The 15020-nt window shown below is 41.5% G+C and overlaps 1 protein-coding gene across 1 annotated transcript in view; it reads left to right on the top strand.

Moving 5' to 3' along the window:
* obsl1b (obscurin like cytoskeletal adaptor 1b) overlaps nt 1-14645 on the top strand; it is a gene marked incomplete at both ends in the record, with an annotated part of 32865 nt that extends 18220 nt beyond the window's left edge. The window contains 14 exons of the mRNA XM_080037996.1: nt 105-268; nt 878-1011; nt 2033-2194; nt 2579-2648; nt 2749-3015; nt 3160-3429; nt 4008-4274; nt 5281-5547; nt 7312-7424; nt 7592-7745; nt 10007-10168; nt 10826-10930; nt 12388-12654; nt 14512-14645. Coding sequence (XP_079894122.1) covers nt 105-268; nt 878-1011; nt 2033-2194; nt 2579-2648; nt 2749-3015; nt 3160-3429; nt 4008-4274; nt 5281-5547; nt 7312-7424; nt 7592-7745; nt 10007-10168; nt 10826-10930; nt 12388-12654; nt 14512-14645 — 2536 coding nt within the window. The remainder of the gene's footprint in view (nt 1-104; nt 269-877; nt 1012-2032; nt 2195-2578; nt 2649-2748; nt 3016-3159; nt 3430-4007; nt 4275-5280; nt 5548-7311; nt 7425-7591; nt 7746-10006; nt 10169-10825; nt 10931-12387; nt 12655-14511) is intronic.
* Nucleotides 14646-15020: the final 375 nt, after the last annotated feature.

Genomic DNA, 15020 nt, shown 5'->3' with positions numbered 1-15020 from the left:
CCAGTGACAATAATCCACCCCAAAGAGGATGTCCATCTCGATCGTCATGTCCCTGAGGAAATAATTCTAAGCTGTGAATTGTCTCGTCCAAACGGTGTTGTTAGCTGGTACAAAGACGGCCAAAAGCTGCAAGAGAGTGAGAACATCAAGCTTAAGGTGGAAGGCCCTTATCGCCGGCTGAAGATTATTGCTAGTGGAGTTGAAGATTCTGGAGAATATGTCTGTGATACCGCTGACGTTTCAAAATTCTTCCACCTTAGTATTACAGGTAAATCCCCTATAACACCACATTTTATATGTAGGCATCTCAGCCGTAGAACAGCTACAAGCCCAGTGAGTAAATTGTGGTATTTATTGCACGAGTATGCGTTAAATAACGGTGAACACACTTTGGAGCAGTCTTTCCTCGTGGATATTCATGGTGTTTCACTCAGTTCACTTGAAACAAAACTGAACTAGGCATGAAAACTGAAAGAAAAAGAGCCTAAGTGACGAAATCAAATAAGTTCAAATCCTGCGATAGTCTCATACCCCAACACACTAGGCCAATTGCTATGGTAGGTGGGCATGCTATTGGAGTCATCTTTTTCAGAAAGCGCGGAGAAGAAAATTACTAAATTGTATGAAAGAGGATATTTTAGATACTGTCAGATGAGATGCGATGGAAAGCATCTGGTTTGAACCATGCCAACATTTTTGATATGGCCAAAGTTTAGGGGGCTTAATTGATTCCTCCAAGATAAAAAAAAAAAATATGTGGGAACACAGTTCTGCAACATGTGCATGAACTTGACATTTAGATAAAAGTGCAGATTCTTTCTAGCATTAGTTAAACTAATCAGTGATGGCTGAACTGGATGATAACACCTCTTTCCAGAACCCCCAGTCCGGATTGTGTCCCCAAGTCAGTCCCAAATGGAACTTTGCCAGCAGACCTCTGAGAGGATGGTACTAAGCTGTGAGATATCACGACCCAATGCAGTGGTGCGCTGGTATCGAGATGGACTCGAGGTGGAGGAGAATGATAACCTCATTCTAGAGGTGGATGGTGTCTACAGACGTCTCATTATACCTGAAACTACCGTGAAAGATTCCGCCGAATACGTATGTGATACTGCAGATGACTCCATGACGTTTTTTGTAAACATAGCAGGTAAAGAAAACTAAATCATGAAAATGTAGGTCCTGTGTTAATGCTTTCCATATCTAACACACCTTTTTCTTGCAACAGAGCCTTCGGTTCGCTTCGTACGTCCAAGGAAGACGGCAAGTAGACTAGAGAAAGTTGCTGGGGATACTCTGGTTCTAGACTGCGAGGTTTCAAGATCAAACGCAGAGGTCACCTGGAAGAAGAATGGGGAAGAAGTCGAAGACTCCGGCAATATCACTATACTTGAGGATGGTGTCATGCGCCAATTAACCATCCGCTCTCTCATAGTGGAAGATGCTGGGCAATATGTTTGCGATGCAAAGGACGATGTGATGGATTTCCAAGTAAAAGTGCAAGGTAGGTTATTTACCAGCAGTTCATACTCCAAAATGAAACAGAGGCCACAAAGTCCCGAAAGATGAACTAAGGTCCTGGATATTCTATCTTTTGTCAAGGAGCATGCAAGGGATTTTCTGTTCCAATAGAAATTCTGTTCTTTTCTTGACTTTCAGACTTGCCTGTAAAAATCATTGGTAAACCAGATGGAAAAACTGAAAAGCAGTTCTTGGTATCAGATGACATTATTTTAGTGTGTGAACTATCAAGATCCAATGCCTCTGTCAGTTGGTATAAAGATAATCAGCTAATTGATGACACTGAGCGATACTGTAGCGAGGATCAAGGTGTATTCCGATCACTGGTTGTCCTTAATGCCATGATCGAAGATTCGGGAGAGTATACCTGTGATGCAATGGATGACAAGATGGTCTTTTATATCACTGTCAAAGGTATTTGTGTTATTACGCAAGGTAAATGTTCTGTCTTTTCTTTACCCAGCAGAAAATAACGGTATGTCCTTTATTTTCAGATCCTCCTGTACAGATCATTGGAAACTCAGGCCTCCCAGAGCATCATATCCTTGTGGCAGGAGATGACCTCATTTTGGAGTGTGAGGTGTCTCGGCCGAATGCCAACGTCCAGTGGTTATGTAATGACGAGGTTCTGAAACCAGACACGCGAATAAAAATTGACAGCTATGACGTTGTGAGAAAGCTTGTTCTCTCTGGACTGCAGCCTTCCGACTCTGGAAAATACATTTGCGATGCCATCGATGACAAATTGGTAACAGTTGTTGAGGTCCAAGGTATGATTTAAAGTATTCTGACACATTTTGTTTTAGATCATTTTTATCTTTTGAAAGATGAACTTCTATCTTGTTTTTTCTCAGGTCAACCAGTCAAATTTGTGAATAAAAAAGCAAATACTAACATCTCAGCTCATGAAAGTGAGAGTGTTTCGCTGTGTGCCATTGTGAGCCAAGAAAGAGCCCATGTTCGGTGGCTGAAAGGTGGCCAACTATTGAATGCGGACAACATTCACATATCAAGTGAGGGTAAAACCCACAATCTCACCATTAATCCTTTGCAGCTGTCAGATTCAGGAGAATATGTCTGTGACGTGAACACAGATGAGATGTATTTCAATCTTTTAGTCAAAGGTAAGAACTTGGTACACAAAACTATATTTCCAGGGGCGTGATCATATCTTTCACAAAGGTAACATCTTTGGAACTATATTCTTTTATTAATTTTTATCAGATGTGAAGGTGAAATTTACCCAACCATTGGAGAATATTGTTTCTCCAAAGGGCAGCAGCCTTACATTACGGTGTGAGATCAACAAGCTCAAAGGAGATGTCCAGTGGCTGAAAGATGGCCAAGATATCTCTCCAAGCCGCCGGCACACTATACGGGCGCAAGGTCGAGAGCGAAGCTTTACCATCCACCAAACAGTGGAGGAAGATGCTGGAGAATATGCCTGTGAATCCACAGATGACAAGACGTCTGCTACTGTCACTTTAGAAAGTAAGTCAATTTAAATCATACAAATTGACCTGGCTCAAAGAGAGAAATTGTGTATCTATAATGGAAATAGTTTGAATCAGTCAATGTGCCATCTAAATATAATGAGCACAATGAATCTAATTCAGCTGAATGCTTTGCCTTCAGCTCCCCGAATTGTTGAGTTCATAGCAGAGCTGCGTAACATCACGGTCTGTGAAGGAGAAGATGCAGTATTTAAGTGTGTGGTTTCACCAGAGGAGACTCAGTTGGTGTGGCGCTTAAATGGCAAACAAGTGGCTCAGAATGAGCGCACTGTCATTTCAAGCAACGGACTGTGCCACATGCTCTGCATCCACAACTGCATGGTTTCAGATAGCAGCAGAGTGACAGCTGATGCAGCGGGGTTGGTATCAGAGGCAGTACTCCAGGTTCAAGGTGAGTTGAGGCCCCAACCATTAACACTATAATTATATATATTTGTCTCAGCAAATCACATGAGTGACAACATTTAATAAACATATCCTTTTGATGTATTTCTGTTATTTACTATTGTATTTTTAACCGTAAGATATTGTCAAAGTACGGGAGTGAATTTGAACATAAAACTAAGAGAGTTTGAATTGCTGCATACCATTTGTACCACATAAGCATACACAATATACTGACCCTTTTTAGAAAGGTTTTTAAACAAGTTTAAATTGTTGACAAGGCGCTTTCAACAGCTAACGCTTAGCAGCTTCTCCTGTTAGAATTCCTGGGGTAACTGACAGAGACAAGTGGCTCACAGATTTTTGGTTTTGTGGGGGCTAAGGCTCCACTGTAACTTGCAATCCAACTTTGTTGATTTTCTTTGGTCTAAATTGTACTTAGATTTTTCTTGCCGTGTCTTCAAAATGTTGTTCTGTACAATTAACAAAATATTCATACACACTGTAAAATCATATAACATTACTTCAGTTATGACATGACATGATAGAGGCTGACATTTAGTAATTCCATAAATTATTTTTTAGAGCAACAGGTGGTGTTCTCCAAGAAAATGACACCAGTTGTAGCTGAAGAGTACAGTGAGGCAACTCTAGAGGTGGAGGTGGGTTTGGATTCGGGAGAGGTGCAGTGGATGAGGCAAGGGGTTCTGATCCACCCTGGAGCCAAGTATACCCTGAAACACAAGGGCCAAAAGCATAGTCTCACCATCCACAAACTGGCCATGTCTGACCGTGGCACCTACAGCTGTGAAACCCTCCATGACCGCACGCAGGCCCAGCTCACAGTGGAACGTGAGTGTGCACGTGATGTCACTATGCCCTGTCGTTTGTTTGTTTACCGCCGTTGCAGACGACTCCACCTCTTGCACACCCTCTCACTGCCTCTTGTGAATGCAAAGGCAGAGTCATTTGAGTGACTGGGGACCAGGGTGGCAATTGTACATGAACGTGATGGCGACCAACAGGTGACAGCCCTACAACTCAAGGGTTTTTCTATTGAGACGAGATCAATAAAGCCCTCGTGATTTAATTAGGCAAATCTGATTACAATGTTAAGGGCACTACATTATGCAACCTATGAGAAATATTCCTATCATCAAAGACTATTTACATGTCTTGAAAGTAGCAATCTTGACACACTATAAAACCAGTATCGTATTGTGATCAAGATATACTTATGCCTGTTTTTCTTAGTGCATGCTTCTTATATGTCTGAGTCAAATGATCCACAGGCCAGGGGTGAATTAAAGTCTGTTCTTTCACCACTGGTGTGGCTGTTAAGGGGAAAGTCAGGACTTCAGGCTGCTGTTGGCACCTCCTATGAATTTGGATCTCCTCTCATTGCATCTAAATTTACACCCTGGCCTTCAAAACTAAGGTTGTTGTCATCAGGTCTCCAAAATAAACACCCCTTTTTTTCCACAGGGAATGGTCGTCTGTGTTAGAATAAGTGAAAAATGTTGGCAGTTCCAAAGCTGGCTTAAATGTAAAGCCCCATACTCAAATGACTAAAATATCGCTTGTAAGTGTGTGCCAGCCTGTATTGTCTAACTGCAGACTGCTGTGTACAGAACAGACTCTGAGTCTATTCTATAACAGAAAATGGACACCATATCTACTCAGGTTGTGGAATGAAAATGTTTGCTACAGTTGACAACACATGCTTTTGTTAACTTTTATCCAGGTTTCATTACACTGAAATCCCAAACTATCCACAAAGAATATAGATAATTGTACGTTTATTTGTTGGACTATTGTTTTCTTTTTGTTTTACACAGTTCTCCTATTTTCTTTACAGCTCGACAAATCACAATCAAGAAAGGGCTGGCTGACATTAAAACCACTGAGAGAGAAACGGCGACTTTTGAGGTGGAACTCTCCCATACAGATGTCGCAGGGACCTGGCTGAAAAACGGAATCCAGTTGAAGTCGACAAACCACTTCCGTATAAGTACTAAAGGACAAATCCACAGCCTCACTATCTCTCACCTCGCAGTAGACGACACTGGCACCATTACGTTCGCTGTAAAGAATTTGAAGACATCTGCAAGGCTTGTTGTGAAGGGTAGGTTATTTGGAAGAAAAAAATCTTGCCATTGTTTTAACAAACAGAGACCAATATTTGATTGAATTATAGTAGCAAGATAAAACGGCACCAATCATTTTGATTTTGATGGTGACATAGTGTGTTCATTTTCAGGTTCATACATTTTAATTCCGGTTTCTTAGGAACTGTTATCATGCTGTAGTGTCCAGAAATCCATTTATATTTCTCACAATACCATTGCTGAATCTCCTCTTTCAGCTTTTCAGTAATGAGGGGGGTATGGATCCCTATGTCATAAGAATCTGACTTGGGTTTTGAAGACATGTTTACATAGAGGTGGAGATGGGGAAAGAGATAAAGGGTTGTTTATGTATCATATACTTTGGGGGCCTCAAGGCATATCGGGACTCATTATGAGCAATGGTTATCAATGCTCTGCTTGATCATACTTTGGTTTATTTTTGTTCATTTCCTCTCGTTAGATTAGACCTGGCACAACTGCAACATTACACTGTGTGCATGGCAGCACAAAAACAACAACGACATAGCGAACAAATGTGCCGAACAAACAGCAACTGAACAGCACAAATAGAATTAAAATAGCATTGCATAAAGTTGCACGCCACTCGCAAATACACACAAAAATAAACAACGAGTTTTGTTTCATGACAGCTTCCGGAAGCGCACACAGCTGGGTGACTTTAATGCTTACTGGCGCTAACTTGTTTTTTTTCAGCTAAAAGCAAAACCAATAGCTGAACACAAGCAAACAACACATAATCACTGGAAGCCAAATATCCTTTCTCACTCACCCCACGCCTGCTCCCTCTTGTAGAACACTGAGCTGGACTCATACAGCACATGGTGCCCGCACACGCTGCTGTAGCATCAACCTCCTCATACACCATCTTTGTTTTTGTTGCTGTCACTATAACCACTTGTTGAAAGGGCTACAGCGCCACCTAGCGTAGTGGAGTCAGCCAGGCTCCGGCCATTTATTCGATTCTCTGAAAGGCCATGTACGTATACTCAGACAAGTGACGCAGTCCGTTCGAGTGGCAAAATCGGTATATGGCTTAATCCTATCACGTGATACTTTTGAAAAGTTCAATATTTTTTACTTCCCGCAGCTTCAACACGTTCCACACTCATCGACCATAAACCAATGACCTTCTATGTAAAATGTTTGATTGTTCTCGCGAGCATCGCGTTTGGTGTGAAGGCCCATTTAAAGTAACATACCATAAATGTCACATAAAATTGAATTTGGACCCAATGCACTTCTTACAAGGCCAATTAACATGCGTAGTATGGTGGCATTCCATTAAGTCTACTACCAAAACAACATTTGACTGTACTACCAGACTGGTAGCTAAAGTGGTCCACTCAGAGGAGACCAAATGCCAATGGGTGGAGGCATGATAATAGAATAGAGGGACGGCTGCGCTACCGTTGTCTTTATCTGGGCTCACGTTACTAACACAAAATAGCTTAGCATGACCCAGTGAAAAGCGGCAGCTCTATTCAGTCTTTTCTGTCAGGTGCCAGTTTAACCTCACGCTGTAAAATAATCCGCCCCATGCCGAGTCACTCAGTATGCATCATTCCTTTGAACTAGGGGTTGAAAAGCAAGAAGATGACAATAGATGGAAATGTCATCGTGGTTAATTAGTCTACATAACTGTACCTGTATAGGTTACTTCAGATTTTGGCAGCAATGTGTTTTGGAGACATTTAAGAAGGGGTTTGTTTGTCCAGCTAAACAAGTTTTCTCTCCAACAGAGCCCACAGTGACCATTTTCAAGAAACTAGAAGACCAGAAATTCCCAGACGGGGCAGTAATCTCTATTGAGTGTGAGCTGTCAAGACATAACGTTGATGTAAAATGGTTGAAGGTAAATTAGATCGTGTTCGTAACCAACACTTAAAAAAAAACTGCAGAGCATATAAAAGTAAAATAACTTCATAGCCTAACACGTATATCACATACTAAATAACCGCCTTTAAAAGAAAACGCCTGAAATGTGTGAAGATTAAAATGTGTTGTCTTGTTTCTCTTTAGAATGGGGTTGAGATAAAGCCAGGCAAGGAATTGCGCATTTATGCAATGGGAAGAAAACGGTTTCTTCATATCATGAAGTGTCATGTGAGCGATTCTGGCATTTACACCTGCGATGCTGGAGATGTTTCTACAGCCTGCACCGTGGAGGTCTATGGTAAAGTCTGCTGTCTAAATGCTTCAATGGTGGGATATGTTGGTATGAGCCAGCTGAAAGACCAGGGAACAGTAACAGTATGGGCTGTGTCGCAATACAAATAGGACGTGTGTTATATATTTGTGGAGCTCTGTTCAATACGTTGGAAACGCTATAAATGGTAAATGGACTTGACTTATATAGCGCTTTCTAGCCGATCTTCTCAGCCCCAAAGCGCTTTACATATCTTACCACATTCACCCATTCATACACACACTCATACACCGATGGTAGAAGCTGCCATGCAAGGCGCTCTCTGAACCATCGGGAGCAATTTGGGGTTCAGTGTCTTGCTCAGGGACACTTCGACATGTGGCGGGGAGACGGGGGATCGAACCTCCGACCCTGCACTCCAGAGGCGATCTCCCTACCTACTTTGCCACTACCGCCACTATACAGTACTAAAACACACAATGTCCACACTACAACAAACCCAGGGACTTGACAAACACTGGCGCCACTTAATATGCCATTTCTACCAAATGACTGCCATGACACTCAAGGCCACAGAAGTAGGCTATAGATTCACTGATAATCAACAATACAAATGTTAGTTTCTTACGCATAGACATTTATTTTATGGTAAACTAGCAGTTGAAATACTGGGGAATTAAACTAGAGAAATCGAATTTGAGAATCGTCCCACACCTGCTCCCTATAGCCTACATCTGCAGTTCACTAGTATACCCATAATGGACAAAGTAAAGTGGCAAATGACATCTAGTGACAACATCTACATTACCTTATGCACATACTGCTGCACAACTCTTTTGACAGCAGACATTTTGACATGCAGTAGCAGGAATGACACAGTTTGTATTAATAATAGAGTAAAGTAATGTATGCAATGTACCTTCCCTAGTATGCTCTCGATAGCTAACTCACCCCAATGTTCCCAAGGCTCAATGTTTCCAGGTTCATGGTTCATATAGCACCAAATAGGATGTTCCGGAAATTGTCACTTAGGTTCAGGCATCACAGCTGGCCCAGGGTTTGGGTAAGGGGACAGGGCGGGACAGGGATAGGCTAGAATAGGAGTGACACACACACACACACACACACACACACACACACACACACACACACACACACACACACACACACATTAGTAATTACCCCATTGACTCTGGGGACATTGAGCCCTGTGAACATTGATAGACTCCTGTTTGGGGGAAGCTATGTTTCCATCCACAACGCTAACAAGTAAAATTCTAGATATATCCAAAGAATGCCAATACAAACGTGGCTATACCAGGTACAATCATTTTGAGCAACAATAGGCTACTCTAAACATGTAAATACAAAATAAAAAAAGCACTTACCGTATCCAATGCCAAGTAAACACTGCATCTTTGTTGCTATTAGCTATTAGCCTCTGTTAGCCACTTATTTGTTAGCTGCTATCATTTCCCACTCCTGTTCTGCTGATTCTCTTTGATGTTGGGGTTGTTGTTTTTATTCTAATGTCATTTACATTTTATCCGCGCAAAGTCTATTTCAAAGACAAAGAAATCATAAATGATCAGCCACAGAATTAAAAATATTGTCTTAGCCTGGTTCAAGTGACCACCATAGTGCACACACAGGTGAGGTCAGTTGTGGCTGATTAAACTTTTACTAGAGACTGTAGGTTACACATACTAGACTTGAAAACTCTGTTGCACCTGTTAGGTTGGAACAAATGATTTTATTTTCATGTTTTATTAGTATTAATGAAAGTATATATATTTTAGTGTATTAATTAAATACATACTTGTAAAGTGAACCAGGTACTATCACTACTTTAGTAGCCTGTAATAGTGGCTGGTTTGGGAGCAGGTATCCACTACGATATGCACATTTTTTGATGGCCATGGTAATATGGTCCAGTTCTGTTTTGGTACAAAACATGGTAAATGTTAGTCCTTAATTTTAGTCCTTTTTGAAAGGGATTGCTGCCTGTGAGCTGAGATGAGTTAATGAGAGTACAACATCAGAGGGCTTATTAGGTTATCTTCTGTATCATGTCTGTGGTAGGCTGAATTGCAGGAAATGCAACAGTTCCACATTTGCAGTATTCCAGGAAGGGAAAAAGTAAACTGTCATTACAGATGTTCCATTCCTTCCTGTAATAAAAATAAGCTTTGAAGTTGTTTTTTTTCTGTTCTTTCTTTACAGTTTGCTATTAATAAGAAGTGCTCATTCAATTTTTAAAAATCATCTGATGTTTCTTCTGTGCTCAGAGCGTGAGCTGCTGATCCTGCAGGGCCTGGAGGACATGGAGATCCAGGAGGATCAGAACGCTGTGTTTGTGTGTGAGATCTCTGTGGAGGACGTGCCAGGAGAATGGTTCAGGAACGGGGAGAGGATACAACCCACCAGCTCCATCAAGATACGCCAGGAAGGTCAGCCTCAAACACGCAATTCACGGTTCATGCACATCTCAGCTCATAGTGGTGGGGCTAAATGCTTTTTTTTTCTCGTCAGAATCTTTCAGTTGATGATACAAGCGTGAACATTGGCATGAGCAGTCCCATTTGCCACCTGTGTCATAGTTGTTGTGTCCTTGGGCAAGACACTTCACCCACCTTGCCTCGTGTGAATGTCGATAGTTAGCCTGCTATCGGTGTATGAATGTGTGTGTGAATGGTTAACGTGGGAAAGGAAAACAGGTCTCCCTTGCAAAAGAGTCTTCGGTCTCAATGGGATATACCTGTAGAAATAAAGGTTTTAAAAAAAAATTGCTCATAGAAATGTATTGTTTTTTTTCAGATTTTTATTTTATTTTTTTCATTTTTAGTCTTGGACAATGTTCTTGTCAAGTGACCCATGGAGACAGCTCATGCCAATTTTCAAGCTTGTATCACAAATTGACTGTAGCACTTAGCCATTCCAGGATGCTGTGCTTATTAAATACTGCAAAGGAGACACAGGCTTAAAATGCTGTGATGCAACCAAAACAATGTAATAAGACACAGAAAGAGGAGACATTTGTAACTAACTGTAAATTATATTATATCGATAATGATTGTGAAACTTGATTTTTTTTTTTCTCATTTCAGGGACCAAACATTTTCTCCTAATGTGCAATGTGCGACCAGAGGATTCGGGAGAGATCAAGTTTGTGGCCAGACATGTTGAATCTGTCACTTTCCTGGAGGTGGAAGGTATTAAAGAAATATATGCGCTACGCAGGGAAGGAAATTAGCGGGGGCTTGCGGCAACGTGCACCGTAACAAATCTGAATGTTGCCCTTGAAATTGATTCGATGGGGCTAATGATAATAATAATAATAATAATACATTTAATGTATTGGCGCCTTTCAGGACACCCAAGGTCACCTTACAAAGCATAAAAGAAAATCATCATAAAATCATTAAAAACAAGACATTGTGGGGAAAAAAAACAACAAAACAAAACCAACAAACAAACAAGACAGGGACCAGTTATACTTTGTGTGTGAGTTTGAAGAGGTGAGTTTTGAGTAGTGACTTGAAGGTTGTAATGGTGTCTGACTGTTTTATGTGTGGGGGGAGGGAGTTCCAGAGCCTGGGTGCTGAACAACTGAATGACCGGGCACCCATTGTGCTGAGGCGTGATGTGGGGATGGATAGTAGTCCTGCAGAGGATGAGCGGAGGGAGCGGGAGGGAGTGTATTCTTGGAGGAGGTCGCAGAGGTACTTGGGGGCTAGGTTATGGAGAGCTTTGTAGGTGAGGAGGAGGGTTTTGTATTGGATGCGGTAGGGTACTGGGAGCCAATGAAGTTGGATGAGGACAGGGGTGATATGGTCAGATGATTTGGTGCGGGTGATGATCCGGGCGGCTGAGTTCTGAATGATCTGCAGTCTGTTGATGAGTTTGTTGGGGAGTCCGGTGAGGAGGGCGTTGCAGTAGTCTATGCGTGATGTGACAAATGAGTGAACCAGGATTCATGCTCCTGTAACATTTGGGGGGATTTTAATGGTTATTATATGCGAGTCAAAAATGGACCGCTAGGCATCTATAGTATAGTACTTTCCTGCACACACATACAACTCCTTTTTAACTAAATAACAACTACTTGGTAAAAGAATTTTAGGGCAGAAAATCTATACTGATTCTCCATTATATCATTTAAACTTGAATGGGAGTGCTGTTGGCAATTCATTCTAAGTGGTATTCAAAAGATTTTTTAAAGTTCTAAATTTAGTAACCTGGTGGTGGGTGCCCTGATAGAGGAAACAAGGTTTTCCCCCCCAACAGTTGACACAATTGCCCTGGAAATGATCCAAATTAAGTGCAGCACATACATTTGCTGATTTGTTTCGACATAGTTGGGTTGGTTTATTGAGCATGAATGATTGTGGGCTATTCCCTATACTCCATGTGGTATATGAGCTCATTAGATATTCAACTAGCTCGTGGTGCAGAATTCAGATTTACAGCGCAACAATGTCTGTGGTTTACATCATGTAGGCCCTTGAAGCTCTGCACCATATTGTAATGTTCATGTTTTTTATTCATTTATACAAAGGGTCAAATCGGTGTTTATTTGTACAAATCTCTTTAAGTCACAGTTCATTTCTTTGTCAGTTTATTCTTTGAAATTCTAAATTCTAAACGGCATTTTTTTCCCCCTGGGCAGAGCTTCCCGTCAACATTGTGAAGCCCCTTCAGGACACCACGGCCCTGGAGAAGAGCCGTGTGATCCTGGACTGCACCGTGTCCAACCCGCGCTGTAGCATCCGCTGGTACAAAGGCTGCAACGTCATCCTGCCCTCGGAGCGCTTTGAGATCTGCAGCGAGGGCTACTACCGCAAACTCATCATCCAGCAGGTGGCGCTGGACGACGAGGGCAAGTACAGTGTCCAGGTCGGAGAGTACACCTGCTCCGCTAAACTGACAGTGGAGGGTAAGACAGGCTCCTCATCCGTTTACAAGCACTGTGTTTGGGTTCACAGCCAACAGTAGGAACTTAATCAGTGTAATGCAATCCGGTGTACTGAAAAGGTCATATGAAACCTCGACACCTGCCCCGATAACCAAATAAGAAGCTTTACAAGGTGCTATTTTGTTCACAGGATAGTGTTACATGTTGACTGCACTACTGTTCTTGTATATGGGTGGCATTGATAACCTTAACACCAAGTGGAGGTAGTCTATGTCCACCAACATTGCTATTTTTCTCCTATCAATCCACACAGAAAGTGTTAGGATAGACAAACGGCCATAGTGTGTGCCTTTGTTGAGGTAGTGCAACAGCGAGAGCAGAAGATCTCATAACCTCATAGCGCCATCTAGTGGATAGGCAAAGTTAACACATGCAGTTTGTGATGGGATCACTTGCACACATCTCACGTCATGTGTTTAACTTTCACACGCCTTTTACGAATTTTTAAGTGCAACATATTTGATTGCTTTTCTGAGTAATTTATTTATCTGGGCTTTAAGAGCCCTTTTTGGGTTGAAAGGTGGATGTCCATTGCTGCTAGCCCCTCACAGAGCCCTTCACACAGATGTGGTCAACTTGAATTGTTATCGTTTTAGACTCGATTCTAATGGCAGGCCCAATTCAACCTTCACAAACTAATATGATAGTTATTTTCACAAATCAAAAATTACAAAAAGTCTCCCATGAACATGCCAAATGCTGACATATCTGAGCAACCTAACTTTCCTTAAAGGTACAGTGTGTATAATGTATTGCCATTATTCAGAACAGACTTGGTAAAAATGGAATATAATATTTGTATGTGTATTTTAATTAGTGTGACTTTACTTGTAAAATTAAAAAAGGCCATTGCATGTTTCTACAGTAGCACAGAACGGACAAACTTAATGGCTTTACATGTTTTAATATAAAGTGTGTGTCAAGCAGAAATGCAGCTATTGGAAGACCAAGAAGAAGTACTTAAGAATAAATAACTAAATACATCTTCACCTCATCACTTGGTACTGGACTGGACTTGAGACATTGGTGTATGATGCCATCTTTAGTACCTAGCAGCTTCTTGTCCTTAAAGGCCATCGTAGCGTTGGTAAATTATCCGAAAGGGAGGGGTAAACAAGGGAGCATTGCAATCTAGAATTTCACCAATAGATGCTGCCAAGTAAGCAGATGTTGCACACTGTACCTTAAATAATATTAACAATAGGCCCTTTACATGGAAGATATTTTCATGTAACAGTAGGGAAATCAATGAATGTAACTGTTATCAGGGTTGTTAAAGCAAGCAATGGATTTGATTTTTTGATTTGATTGGATTTGATTTTTTGATTTGATTTGATTTAGTTTATTTCAGACATATCCACATACAAAACAAAATGAAAAGCATGGAAATACAATAAACAAAAATTATGTTTTCACAAAAACAAAAAAAAAATTATCTGTGTTGTTGAGATATGCCTGAAAAGGAGCAGGAAGAAGTATACACTTAAATCAGGGTGCAACCTGGGAAGGATCTACCACCCACCACTAATATTGATAACGACTAACTCTAAGACTTAAAGGTATACTAAGCGATCTCCAGCGAACGCATGGCATTTTTAGATGGCATTTAGTGGAGCCGCGGCTGTGTGTACACACGATGGACAGGTAGTGGATGGTCAGTAGTAATTATATGATTTTGATGAAAAGTGTCCTAGATTAAATCGCTAAGTATGCCTTTAACTAGTGGATGTCAGATACAAAATAGAAATGGGTTTGGGAGTTTGTTTCTCTTAAGACGGCCAACTTTACTGTTCAGCTAACAGCTCTCCCTCTCCTCAGCCCAGTCTCTGCTGATGGTGCGAGAGCTGCAGGATGTGGAGGTGACGGCCCCTGATGATGCCTGCTTTGAGTGTGAGGTGTCAGTTCCTGTGGGCAAAGCCCCGGAGTGGAGTCTGAATGGGGAAGCCCTGCAGCCCAGCCCTCGTGTAAGTCTGGAGAAGATGGGCACGGTGCACAGGCTGACCCTCAGACAAACCTCCCCGGACATGAGCGGAGTGGTGGAGTTTGTCCACGGCAAAACCAAAAGCACAGCCCAGCTCCGGGTACTGAGTAAGTGAAAGAAGTCAATCCTGTAAGGCCTGTAACAACGCATTATGTAAGAAGTCACGTCATCATGTGTTACGTCCAGCTTGTCTAGGGATAAAGGAAGCAACATAAAACCAGTGGTAAATGGTAGATCAAAGTTGTTTATTTAATAAATGAAGATTAAATATTGTTTAGGACAAAAACATAAGGTGCGGGGAAGAACAAACTCAGGGCGAATGGGTGCTGTGAAATCAATAAACAAA

This window comes from Ammodytes marinus (assembly GCF_949987685.1).
Source record: "Ammodytes marinus genome assembly, chromosome: 12".
NCBI lineage: Eukaryota > Metazoa > Chordata > Actinopteri > Uranoscopiformes > Ammodytidae > Ammodytes > Ammodytes marinus.
Note: the sequence above shows the minus strand (reverse complement) of the source record. Positions and strands in the feature narration are given on the sequence as shown.